The sequence below is a fragment of the Rhinopithecus roxellana genome, chromosome 4, assembly GCF_007565055.1.
Source record: "Rhinopithecus roxellana isolate Shanxi Qingling chromosome 4, ASM756505v1, whole genome shotgun sequence".
Taxonomy (NCBI): Eukaryota; Metazoa; Chordata; class Mammalia; order Primates; family Cercopithecidae; genus Rhinopithecus; species Rhinopithecus roxellana.
This window is the reverse complement of record NC_044552.1, coordinates 65,135,253-65,147,654: the sequence shown is the minus strand read 5'-3', so window position 1 is coordinate 65,147,654 and position 12,402 is coordinate 65,135,253. Positions and strand designations below refer to the sequence as shown.

The following is a 12,402-nucleotide window of genomic DNA, read 5'->3' as shown; positions in this document are numbered from 1 at the left end:
TTAATTTTCGTGTGTCGTCACAAATGCCAATGTAAACGACACTTAAAAGTCTACCTTTTCATTGGCTATTTCATTACTTTACTTTTACCCAATCAGAACGCCCAGACCAGACTACCCGAGGCTACTATAAATAGGCCTCTTTAGACAAGTCAGCTGTGCATTTCTCTTGGAGCAGTTGTTTTTGAGATCAGACTTTTTATTAGCGTTGTGGTGTCAGAACTTACACTGAAAGATACTTCAGATTAGGAGAGCTCACATTCTCTGTTTTCTTCCTCTAACAAATTATAGGACTCGTTGCATACATAAGCCATGGTAATTGGGATATCCCTGGAAGTCTGGCAGTTTTGCGTTTGGGAAGTCCTTCATCTATGCAAATGCTACATTTGAGGACCAAGTATTTTCTGCAGTGTCAATTTCTAATTTTTAGTTGTGGCAGTGGTTGAAATAGTGCACTATGCTACCTGTGTCTTGAGACATACTCCTCTGCACTCCTTCATTGCCTGCCATACTCGGTAGGGAACCAGCACGGAAATTGATAGTTCTCTATTCGGAACTCGTACGTCCCAGCCTAGAAGCCCGGGAAAATCCCGACTTTTTTCCCATGATATTTGCAGGCAGGTCCTGCTAAGTAAGTGTTAAGTACTAGGGCGGTCGAAGTGGGTTTAACTCCAGCTTTCGAGAACGCAATAAAAGCTCAATGACATGGCTGCACTCCTGCTTGGCCAACGGAACGCGAAACGACCCCCTGGTCAAAAACAGCTCTTCCTCCCTCCCGACTTTGTTCCCGGGAGACCCGCCCCTACTTAGCGGCGTCTTATTCCCAGCCACTCCCCCTGATAGTGTAACAGCTCTTTTACTGAAAGCGGTGGGTGGCTCTGAAAAGAGCCTTTGGGTTGTGTTGAGCTTCTAAGCAGTTGGCCAAAGGAACTTCCTACTTTTTCTTGGCTGCCGCCTTCTTTGGCTTGGCTGCCTTGGGCTTGGCGGTCTTTGGTTTAGCCGCCTTGGGTTTCACTGCTTTGGCCTTCGCTGGGCTCTTGGGCGCCTTTTTTGGCTTGGCTGCTTTAGCCTTTTTCGGGCTTTTTCGCTTTTTTGGCTCCAGCAGCCGCAGCCGGCTTCTTCGCCTTCTTTGGGGTCTTCTTGGCGCTCTTCTTAGGGGTGGCTGCCCCCGTCGCCTTCTTGGGCTTCTTCGCCGCTCCTGTGGGCTTCTTGGCTTTGGCCGCGCCTCCCTTTTTAGCTTTAGGCTTGGCTTCCCCAGAGGCCGCCTTTTTATTGAGTTTGAAAGAACCCGATGCGCCGGTGCCCTTGGTCTGCACCAGAGTGCCCTTGCTCACCAGGCTCTTGAGACCCAACTTGATGCGGCTGTTGTTCTTCTCCACGTCATAGCCAGCGGCTGCCAGCGCTTTCTTGAGAGCGGCCAAAGATACACCGCTGCGCTCCTTGGAGGCGGCAACAGCCTTAGTAATGAGCTCGGACACTGGGGGCCCAGACGCTTTGCGCTTAGCCGCACCTGCGGACTTGCGGGCCTTCTTCTTCACGGGTGTTTTCTCGGCAGGGGCCGGAGCTGCGGGCGCGGCAGGCGCAGTCTCGGACATGTTGAAGGCAGGCGTGAGAGACAGAGAGCAATTCGAGCCGGAAGCAGAGGCACTGGCCGGGACTCGGGCCGCGGCGCTGCGCCCGCCCGTTTATATAGGGCGGAGCTGCGCCGTGATTGGTGCGCTGTCCAGCCCGCCTCGCTGGCAGCCGCAGAGTGTCCTCTCGGATCCCGAGTTGTGTTTGTTACACCTCAAAAAAAGCCAAAAATATAAAAATTGTCTACACCGAACTACCCAGTTTTTCTCAGATAATGATCCCCGAACCCTCAGGCTTCACGCAGATCTCAAATTATGAGGAAAGCACAAAGCCTTGTGCCAAAAACTTGCAATATTTCCCGCCGTGCTTGGCAAATTTCAACTCAGAGAAACAAAACTTTCTATTTTCTTCGTAAATTATAAACCGATCTTTAACTGTGGAGTTTTCTGACCTCTCAAATATGATTCTCCAAGTGGTTAGCTTCTGATATATCCAAAAAGCATGCCACTGGCATTAAGATTTTTATTACAAATCTGCACTTAAGTGAGGGAAGTAACACAGGCTCCTCGGAGAGTCCTGCCTATTGAGCCGAGGGCATTTGAGTTCATCAAACTGGTTTAGTTTAATGCTAAACAAATTATTCCTCATTTGACATTAAGTTTTGGACCCCTGGGACATCAGTCTATGCAGCCATGGTTTTACATCTGTCCGCTATATCTGAGTTTTTAAACAATTCCTTTGGATAATTCTTTCCCTTTCTGCTCCCAAGGGTTGGGGGCGGGGCTGTTGCTTCTCTCTTCCTCTGGACAACTGCTCCATGGATTGAGATACCTTGAATTCAGGGTATTTGGGAACGAAGGGAAGTCCAAAATATACTCAGGGTACAGAGTTGAAAAAAGATTAATTTTCGAATGTGATGTTTATAAAGTCACTGGAAGTGGAGGTGCACTTTTCTTTAAAGCATTTGTCTGCAGCCTTGCTGAGTGCTTTTGGCATATGCTTCAGAACCAAATTGCAATAAAGCAGCTTAGAGCTGGAATTGAAACATTGATGATAAGGGAAACTAAATAAGAACTGTAGATTGAAATATATCTACTCCCATTATTAGAGAAGCCCAGCCGCTATTATTACTGAATAGTTGAGGAATGACTAGTCCACTCACCATGTATGGTTTCAATCCCCCTGAAGACTGTATCCCATCGCTTTGCAGAGCGCAATAGAAAGAAAAATAAGTGACTTGTAGTGATTAAATGACAAGTTCAAATTTCGATCTCAGAAGCAGAGCTTTGAGAGTCTATCTAAGCTATTATAAATAATTGCCCTCTGAAAATATCCTTTGAACAATGTCTGAGTAAATCTCTTTATGTAGTTGCCCAACCAAGAAGAGTGTATGTAGTAGGGCAATGAAAGCCCAACTAAAAGAATTATTTCTGAATAACGGTATGGCTGGAACAGTATGGGTGGAACTACAAGCCACTTATCATGGAAACAAAATAAAATTTTGCCCAATGCTCTAAGTTGATATGATACTGTTCTGTGGACGTGGCTGATTGTAATATGGCATTGGATATCACTTTAAATTTTAATTTCATTGCCCAAAATCTCCAGACAAAAATTCTGCTACTGAAATAAAGAGAATATAGAATTTTGATATAACATGAGTGAAATGTGTCAACACAATACTGTTTAATGTTGAATTTGGTATAAAAGTGATGTAAATTATTAATGTTTTTAATATCTTCATGTGTAAATAAATAAAATTTAATTATTGCACAGCAGTGCAAAAATAAATGTGTCCTTTGGTGTTTATTGAAATAAAAAGGGAGATGGATAAATCTCCAAAACATACTAGGGAAACTGATTATATGGGCATTTGATTCCAGAATGGTAACATTATAGCTATTTAATGACAACAAAAACCACTCCTGTAAATGGCTGAAAGTTACAGAACACATGGAAGTTTGCTTTCACATGCCTCACTTTATCCAGTGTATTCCTCATGGCTAGGAAGGAGTTAAACTCCAAATTCTGTGGTCTTTCAATTTCCACTGCTTGCCCCCTTAAGCTGTGGTGTGTTTTCTTTTCTTTCTCTTTTTTTTTTTTTTCAGACAGAGTCTCACTGTGTCACCTAGGCTGGAGTGCAATGGCGGGATCTCTGTTCACTGCAACCACTGTCTCTGCCTCGAAATGCATGGACTGGGAGCAGTGGCTCACGCCTGTAATCCCAGCACTTTAGGATGCTAAGGCGAATGGATGACCTCAGATCAGGAGTTCGAGACCAGCCTGACCAACATGCTGAAACCTCATCTCTGCTAAAATAAAATAAAATAATAATAATAATAATAATAATAATAATAATAATAATAATAATAAAGTTAGTCAGGTGTGGTGGTGTGCATGCGCCTGTAATCCCAGTTACTTGGGAGGCTGAGGGAGGAAAATTCCTTGAACCAGGAAGTTGGAGGTTGCAGTGAACGTGCTCTTGAGCCTGGGTGACAGAGATTGAGGATTGGCCACTATTAAATCAAGCATCTATTTGATATTTGTTGGTGATGAAATATGAACAATAACAAAAGGCCTCACTTTCTTATTGATCAGTGGGCTGGCTATCTCAGAACTAGGTGTGTGTGCACACACACATGTTCACGCATATGTCTTATTTTTTATTTTATTATTGTTTTCTCAGATGGAGTTTCGCTCTTGTCACCCAGGCTGGAGTGCAATGGTGCTATCTCGGCTCACTGCAAACTCTGGTTCCCGGGTTCAAGCAATTCTCCTATCTCAAAAGCCCAAGTAGCTGGAATTACAGGTGACTGCCACCACGCCCAGCTAATTTTTGTATTTTTAGTAGAGACAGGGTTTCACCATGTTGGTCAGGCTGGTCTCCAACTCCTGATATCAGGTGATCCACCCACCTCGGCCTCTCAAAGTGCTGCGATTCACCGGCTTGAGACACCTCGCCTGGCCTATGTGTTTTGTTTGTTTTTGAGACTGAGACGGAGTCTCGCTCTGTTTTCCAGGCTGGAGTGCAGTGGCAAGATCTTGGCTCAATGCAACCTCCGCCTCCAGGGTTCAAGCAATTCTCCTGCCTCAGCCACCCGAAGAGCTGGGATGACAGGCACCCACTACCACATCCAGCTAATTTTTTGTAGTTTTAGTAGAGATAGGGTTTTACCATGTTGGTCAGACTGGTCTTGAACTCCTGACCTCAAGTGATCCAACTGCCTTGGCCTCCCAAACTGCTAGGATTACAGGCATGAGCCACCCAGTCATGCATGTGTTTTAAACAGATTATGAGGCCTTGCTCAAGATTATTCTGATGTCATAACTCTTCAGTAGGTCCTCAGAATCTGAATATTTACCAGGTTTCTCATGTCACTCTTATGCTGGCCCAAGTTTGGGAGCTCTGCTGAACTCACTAGAGACGACCAACAGGGCAAATGTGCTTCCTGTCATGTGAGTTCTCCCATGGATTTATGGAGATCTTAGAAATGATATCCATGCTGAATATGACCATATATTGGAAAGATGGGGACAGCATTAGTCCAATCTTGACTTCTTTTGATTCACACCTGGCTGGCCACTATAGTGGGCTGAAGAAGGAGAAAGGAGAGTAAGTAAAGTTAATCATCCAATAAGTCTTTATTTTTCAACCACAGAAGGTAGACTGAACCTTGGCTGCCTGTGAACTACTTGAATCCTCTAGTACAGCATCTACATTCCTTATCCTTTTTATCATTTTTAATGATAGTTATCCTTTCCATTTGTTGGCTATTGTACTATGTGCCATCTGCAAATTTTTTTTTTTTTCCACTACAACTGGGCTGCAGCCTGAGCTACCTGCATTCTTACTTAGTCAGTGTAAGAATCCTCTGTTATGGATAGAATCTCCACTTTACATAGGAGGAAATGGACATGCAGAGGTTAAGAAGTTATCTTGAGAAAACTGTTTGTAAGAGGTACATTCCAGATTCCAGCGCACATTGGTTTTACTTCAAAGCATGTTAAACAGTGTTATTGGCCGGGCACGGTGGCTCAAGCCTGTAGTCCCAGCACTTTGGGAGGCCGAGACGGGCGGATCACGAGGTGAGGAGATCGAGACCATCCTGGCTAACACGGTGAAACCCCGTCTCTACTAAAAAATACAAAAAACTAGCCGGGCGTGGTGGCCGGCGCCTGTAGTTCCACCTACTCGGAGGCTGAGGCAGGAGAATGGCGTAAACCCGGGAGGCGGAGCTTGCAGTGAGCTGAGATCCGGCCACTGCACTCCAGCCTGGGCCACAGAGCGAGACTCTGTCTCAAACAAAACAAAACAAAACAAAACAAAACAAAACAAAAAACAGTGTTATTAAACAGTGTTTTCTCAAGCTTCAGGTCTGAACAAGCATGAAAAGATGTGAAATCAAGTTAGTTGTCAAGGCCAAATTATTTCTCTTTTTAGTGAATTAGAATAGAATATAAAATATCAGTTTTCACTGCATGTAGTTTTAGTTATATACACAATTCTTTGTGTTTTAGGCCCCTAAGTAAAAGACATTTCTGCTGTGCCTATTCACATGACTACAGTGATAGTATGTCTTCCTTGTGCAATTTCTTGAGCTTTTATAGTCATAAAATATTATCAAGTATGCTATTCTTTAACGAGCTAAGAAAATAATTTCTTATCATTGGCATTTTTAAAGTCTCTAAGGTACCCTGAGTATTGGAAAATGGGGGACACTCTAATTGTTTTTATTTTGGACATGATAGCAGTAATATGCAGCTACAAATATGACTATGAACTAAGGGGGACAATGTGCTTTGCAGAAAAGTTGAAAGAAAAGAGAAGATTGTGCTTGGTTGCTTTTACCTCACAGTTCTTCACTCGAAGAGCTTAATTCTGAATTTCTGTATTTTAATATAATGTTACCATGATTGTTTCATTAAAGACAGAGTTTGGAAAAGAGGTGCTTTATACTAGATAGATGGACTATATATTATCTTCAACATTGTTTTCTTTTTACTTAAGTCAATAATAAAAGCTGTGATTTGCACACCCATGGTTATTCATCACAGCAATATTTGGAATTATAAAATATTTCTTTTTTTTTTTTTTTTTTTTTTTTTTTTTTGAGACGGAGTCTCGCTCTGTCACCCAGGCTGGAGCGCTATGGCCGGATCTCAGCTCACTGCAAGCTCCGCCTCCCGGGTTCACGCCATTCTCCTGTCTCAGCCTCCCGGGTAGCTGGGACTACAGGCGCCGCCATGTCGCCCGGCTAGTTTTTTGTATTTTTTTAGTAGAGACGGGGTTTCACCGTGTTAGCCAGGATGGTCTCGATCTCCTGACCTCGTGATCCGCCCGTCTCGGCCTCCCAAAGTGCTGGGATTACAGGCTTGAGCCACCGCGCCCGGCCTGGAATTATAAAATATTTCAAACAACTTTAATGCCCCTACATAAGAGAGTGGTTAGATAAAGTAGGATGCATTTACACAGTGTGGTAATATGCAGCTACAAAAATGACTAACTAAGATCTCTATGAACTAGTATAAATTCCAGGATATATGTTTAAGTGATAAGGCAAAGTCCAAAGGAATATACAAAATACAATGACCTTTGCTGAGAAAGAAGGGAATATAAGAAAACACACAATTTTTTATTCATTTGTGGACAAGAAATATAGAAAGGATAATCAAAAACTAAAAATCATTGGCTACCTGTGGGAGGTGGACGAGAAAGAAACGGGGAAAGGAGGAATGGGAAAAAACAGTAAGGATAAGAAGGGATTGACACTTTTTTGAGTATACCTTTTCATATAAGTGACTCTTACAACTATAGTAATGTTTCATATACTAGCAAAATAAACTATTATACAAACTATTAAAACTGATAGAAATGGGGGAAACAAAATGGAATACAAGGAATTAAACAAATAAACCAAGCTGTATTAACTTAATAACATAGTAACACTTAAGGGAGGGAAGGAGATAAAAGTTAACCTAAGTAACATTGGAATACAATATTAATTGCATACTCCCTGCGCAGCCGCGGTGGTTTTTGCCTGTAATCTCAGCACTTTGGGAGGCCGAGGCAGGCAGATTACCTGAGGTCAGGAGTTCGAGACCAGCCTGGCCAACAAGGTGAAACTCAGTCTCTACTAAAAATAAAAAAAATCAGCCAGGTGTGGTGGCATGCACCTGTAATCCCAGTTACTTGGGAGGCTGAGGCAAGAGAATCACTTGAACCAGTGAGGCAGAGGTTGCAGTGAGCTGAGATCATGTCACTGCACTCCAGCCTGAGTGATAGAGCAAGACCTTATGTCAAGAAAAAAAAAAGAAGAAAACAAACAAAAAAAATTTACTTGCATACTTTAAGGCTAAAGACAAAAAAAAAAAAAAAAAAAACAAAACAAAAACCCACATATATACATATACATGTACACTGTAATCTAGTATATATGGATTAGTGTAGTATATGCTATAATTTAGTTAAAGTATTTGTTATTAATATGGGTTATCAATTCTGAAACTACTTTATGTGCACATTACTATTAAGCAAGTAAGTAAAATGATCTATTTGTAGATAATGACAGTGTTCTCACTGGTGGAAAAATAATATTAACTAAAATGAACTCTGTAAAAAAAAATTAGCCAGGTGTGGTAGTTTGCACTTGTAGTACTAGCTACATGGGAGGCTGAGGTAGAAGGATCCCTTGAAATCAGGATTTCAAGGCTTCAATAAGCTGTGAATGCATCATTCACTCCAGCCTGGGCAACAGAGCAAGAACTTGTCTTAAAAAGAAAGAAAGTATTGGATTTTAACTTATATGTTTATATGTTTATAAATAAAAAGAAACGATAATTCTTCCTTCCAGTACAATTGCAATTAGTAAATGTAGAAGGAAGGAGGGAAACAGAAAATGGTCATTAGGCAAACAATATAGTGATCCTGCTTCACATAAAATCCATCAATGGATGCTAAAATTAGTGGGCAAATTTTAGGAAGCATGATTTGCTTCTCCAAGTTGCCTTATCAACTACAAAGGAAAAGATAATAAGTTTACGTTGAAGAATACTAGCAATCACCACCTTAGCTAAGTAAACATCACAAAGTAAGAAGGCATCTATGTATCATAAACTCATTGCATTGAGAAGGACATTTTATCATTTTGGTAGTATTTCCTGTCAAAAACACAGAAACTCACTCCAGTGGAAAAAGAAAAAAAAGAGGACATTCATTAAGGGGATATTCTTCAAAATAACCTATCAGCACTCTTCAAAAGTGTGAACATGATAAATATAAGAACAGACTGCAGAACTAATACAGACTTAAAGAGACTAAGAAACAAATAGCGACTAAATTCAGTGTGGGATCCAGAATAGGATTCTGACACAGAAAAAGAACAGCAGTGGGAATATGTGTAATATTTGAATAGGTCTGAAGTCTAGTTAATATTTTAGCAATGCCTATTTCCTATTTCTGATCATTGTATATAGTTATACAAAACATTAACATTAGAGAAAAACAGTTGCTGAAAATAAGAAACGTTGTATAGTATATTTGCAACATTGTTTTCGCAATTTTTTGCAAAAATAATTCTCTTAGTATTTCACCATGTTACAATACTTTTCGAAGGGCGCGGTGGCTCACGCCTGTAATCCCAGCACTTTGGGAGGCGGAGGCGAGCAGATCATGAGGTCAGGAGATGGAGACCATCCCGGTTAACACAGTGAAACCCCGTCTCTACTAAAAATACAAAAAAAGTAGCCAGGCGTGGCAGCATGCCTGTTTTCCCAGCTACTCGGGAGGCTGAGGCAGGAGAATGGCGTGAACCCTGGACGCGGAGCTTGCAGTGAGCTGAGATTGAGCCACTGCACTCCAGCCTGGGTGACAAAGCAAGACTCCATCTCAAAAAAAAAAAAAAAAAAAAAAAAAAAAAAAAAAAAAAAAAACAAACAACAACAAAAAAAAAAAAACAAAAAAAAAAAAAAGAGAATGCTTTTCATAGGTGGTAAAAAGAAAAAGAAAAAATGCAAAACACCAAACTGTGATACAGAGAGTCTCCATAGTGGTGGAAATACAAATTATTTTTATTATTGTATGTAAACCTTTATGTGTTTTCAAAATTTCTACTGTCAACATGGATTTCTTTATTGGCAAACAACATGTTTCTAGAGCTGGGCTCACACCTATAATCCCAGCATTTTGGGAGGCTGAGGTGGGTGGACCACTTGAGGTCAGGAGTTCGAGATCAGCCTGGCCAATATGGTGAAACCCTGTCTCTACTAATAATACAAAAAAATTAGCTGGGTGTGGTGGTGATGATTACAGCTACTCAGAAGGCTGAGGTGGGAGAATCTCTTAAACCCGGGAGGTGGAGGCTGTAGTGAGCCGAGATCCTGTCACTGCACTCTAGCCAGGGTGACAATGTGAGACTCTGTCTCAAAGAAACAAACAAAAAACAAAAACAAGCAATATGTTTTTCTTAAAAATATGATAAAGTTTATTTTTTAAAATATGTCTGCTTAGTGGTCCTGGACATCCAGATACTATTCCCTTTGTACTCTCCTTCTCTCAATTATCTGAACTTTTATTACAATCATTTTCTAGGGTTTTTTTGGACATATGTATCCATGAACAGTATGAGTCAGTTTGTCCTCTTTCTGAAATTCATATATGAATGAAATCATAGTGTATTATTGTGTGCCTTGCTCTTTTTTCCTTCACTAGGATTCATTCCTCTTTCTTATATTGATGCAGAAAGCTCAAGTTTGTTGATCTGCATTGCTATTTCATATTACGAATTTGGCCCTATGTATTTACTTATCTAGTCTACTCCTCATGGACATTCTCTTGGTTGTAAAAGCTGGCATATTTAATTTTGATGACTCTTCAGGCTTGTGTCTCTAAACTATCTCATAAGAAATTTTATTATTCTGAGGCCATTGTGGTCTGTGAAAGCCAAGAAGCATGTGGAGACCATGTTTGGGCATTCCTTTCCTCCCTTCCTCACTTTTTCCCTCTTCTCCCCTCCCTTCTCTAATTTCAGTAAAGCTGATCACAACCAACTAATTGGACTTCATGAACAGCAATCAGAATACTGAAGAAATACTATGTTATAGGCAGCAGGGTGAAAAACATTGGTTTTGGAGATATTAGCAACCTTTCCGTTCACTTTAACATTGAACCTATAATCACTTTTTTCAAAGAATCTCTTCAGCATCTATTTATTCAAAGTTCTCGCCACTGTCTTTGGAAGAGGTGGTTTAATGAACACATTGTATTTGGCCTTCTTGTGTATCTTCAGTTTTTCTGTTTCTCTCTTTATCTATGATACTTCCTGTAATTGTTTCCTTAATATCTCTTTACTTTTTACTCTCTATTCCCCTTACATTACATGAATTTGCTGGTTTGTAAATGTAAGGATTATCTGTTTACACATGATCACTAATTTATATGCGGTGGCAGCTTGGCATAGTGTTTAAACAGATCGAGTCTGGTATAGACTCTATTGCTACAAAACAAATTGTCCCAAAATTTAGTGGCTTAAAATAACAGAAAAAGTTCATTATGTCACATGGTTTCCATGATTAAGGAATTTGAGGGTGAGTGAACAGTAGTTTCAATATGGGATCTCTCATGAGATTGGAGGCAAGCTATTTGCATGGACTTTAGTCATCTGCAGACTTAAGCTGAAGAATGGGACTGGAAAATTCCCAGATGGCTTACCTGGCTGGCAAGTTGATGTTGGCTATCAGCAGAAGACTTCTGTTCCTTGGCACATGAGACCTTTTGTAGGACTACACAAGGGTTCAGTATATCGCAGCTGGTTTCCTCCAGAGTGATTCAAGAGACAGCAAATCAGAAGTCACAATATCATTTATGACTTAACCTCAGGAGTCACAATATTTGTTAGTTTCATAGGTCAGAGCTATCCAATTTGGGAGGGCGATACGCAAGATACATAAGTCTGTGAATGCCAGAAGGTGAGAATTCACTGAGCCATCTTGCAGTCTGGGTATCAGAGTTATGGAGACAGACCACTCCATTTCAATCTCAATCCTGTATCATTTACTAGGTGACTTTAAGAAACTTACTAAACTCTATTTCTCAATTTTCTCATGCCTAAAATTTAGATAAGAATATTCTGGTAAATTGTACTATTGCTCCCATGATTGTACTGCCCTTTTGGGGAGTATTATATATCCTTGCCCATTGATATGGGTTTACTATATTCCTCTCCATGTAAGGAGCACTCTTTCCTACTATCTATATATCAGTCTTTACAAGTGAGTTGCTTTGGTCAATAAAATACGAGTAGAAGTACCATGTGTCTACTTTTCTGCAGAATCTTTGAGAGCATTGAGATCCCTTTATGTCAGTTTCTCTCAGCCTGGTTCTGTCTATGAAGAAAATGTGGAGCAGAGCCATTGCTGATCCATACAGAAATAGAATTTGGGCCAGAAATAACCCTTCTTGTTATTATCCACCAAGATGTGGGGAGTTGTTATACAACTGGGCAAAAACTTAAGTTACAACTATTACCTACTTTAGTAGGATTGTTGGTAGGAGTAGACAATATTTTTGAAGTGCTTATAACAATGTCTGACACATAGTAAGGATATCTATTACTATGATTATTCAAACCTAAATTCACATGAGATAGGTTTATAAGCCATACCATTACTTTATCAACTTACAATGAAAGATATACTACATATTAAAAATACTTATCAGAGGTGTGTTTATTTAATTACATTCTGGTCTAGAGACAAAGATACAAATTACAAGATAATTTCTGAGCATAGAGTTGTAATAAAAGACATTTTCATCAAGCAGTGGTCTCCTGATCAATT

General features: G+C 40.4%; 1 protein-coding gene across 1 annotated transcript; it reads right to left on the bottom strand.

The window, feature by feature from the left end:
• Positions 1 to 209: 209 nt before the first annotated feature.
• H1-4 (H1.4 linker histone, cluster member) lies at positions 210 to 1,652 on the bottom strand. The gene is given in 2 exon segments (XM_010364781.2): positions 210 to 1,081; positions 1,083 to 1,652. Coding segments are annotated over 2 exon segments (660 nt in total). The 5' UTR covers positions 1,593 to 1,652; the 3' UTR covers positions 210 to 931.
• Positions 1,653 to 12,402: the final 10,750 nt, after the last annotated feature.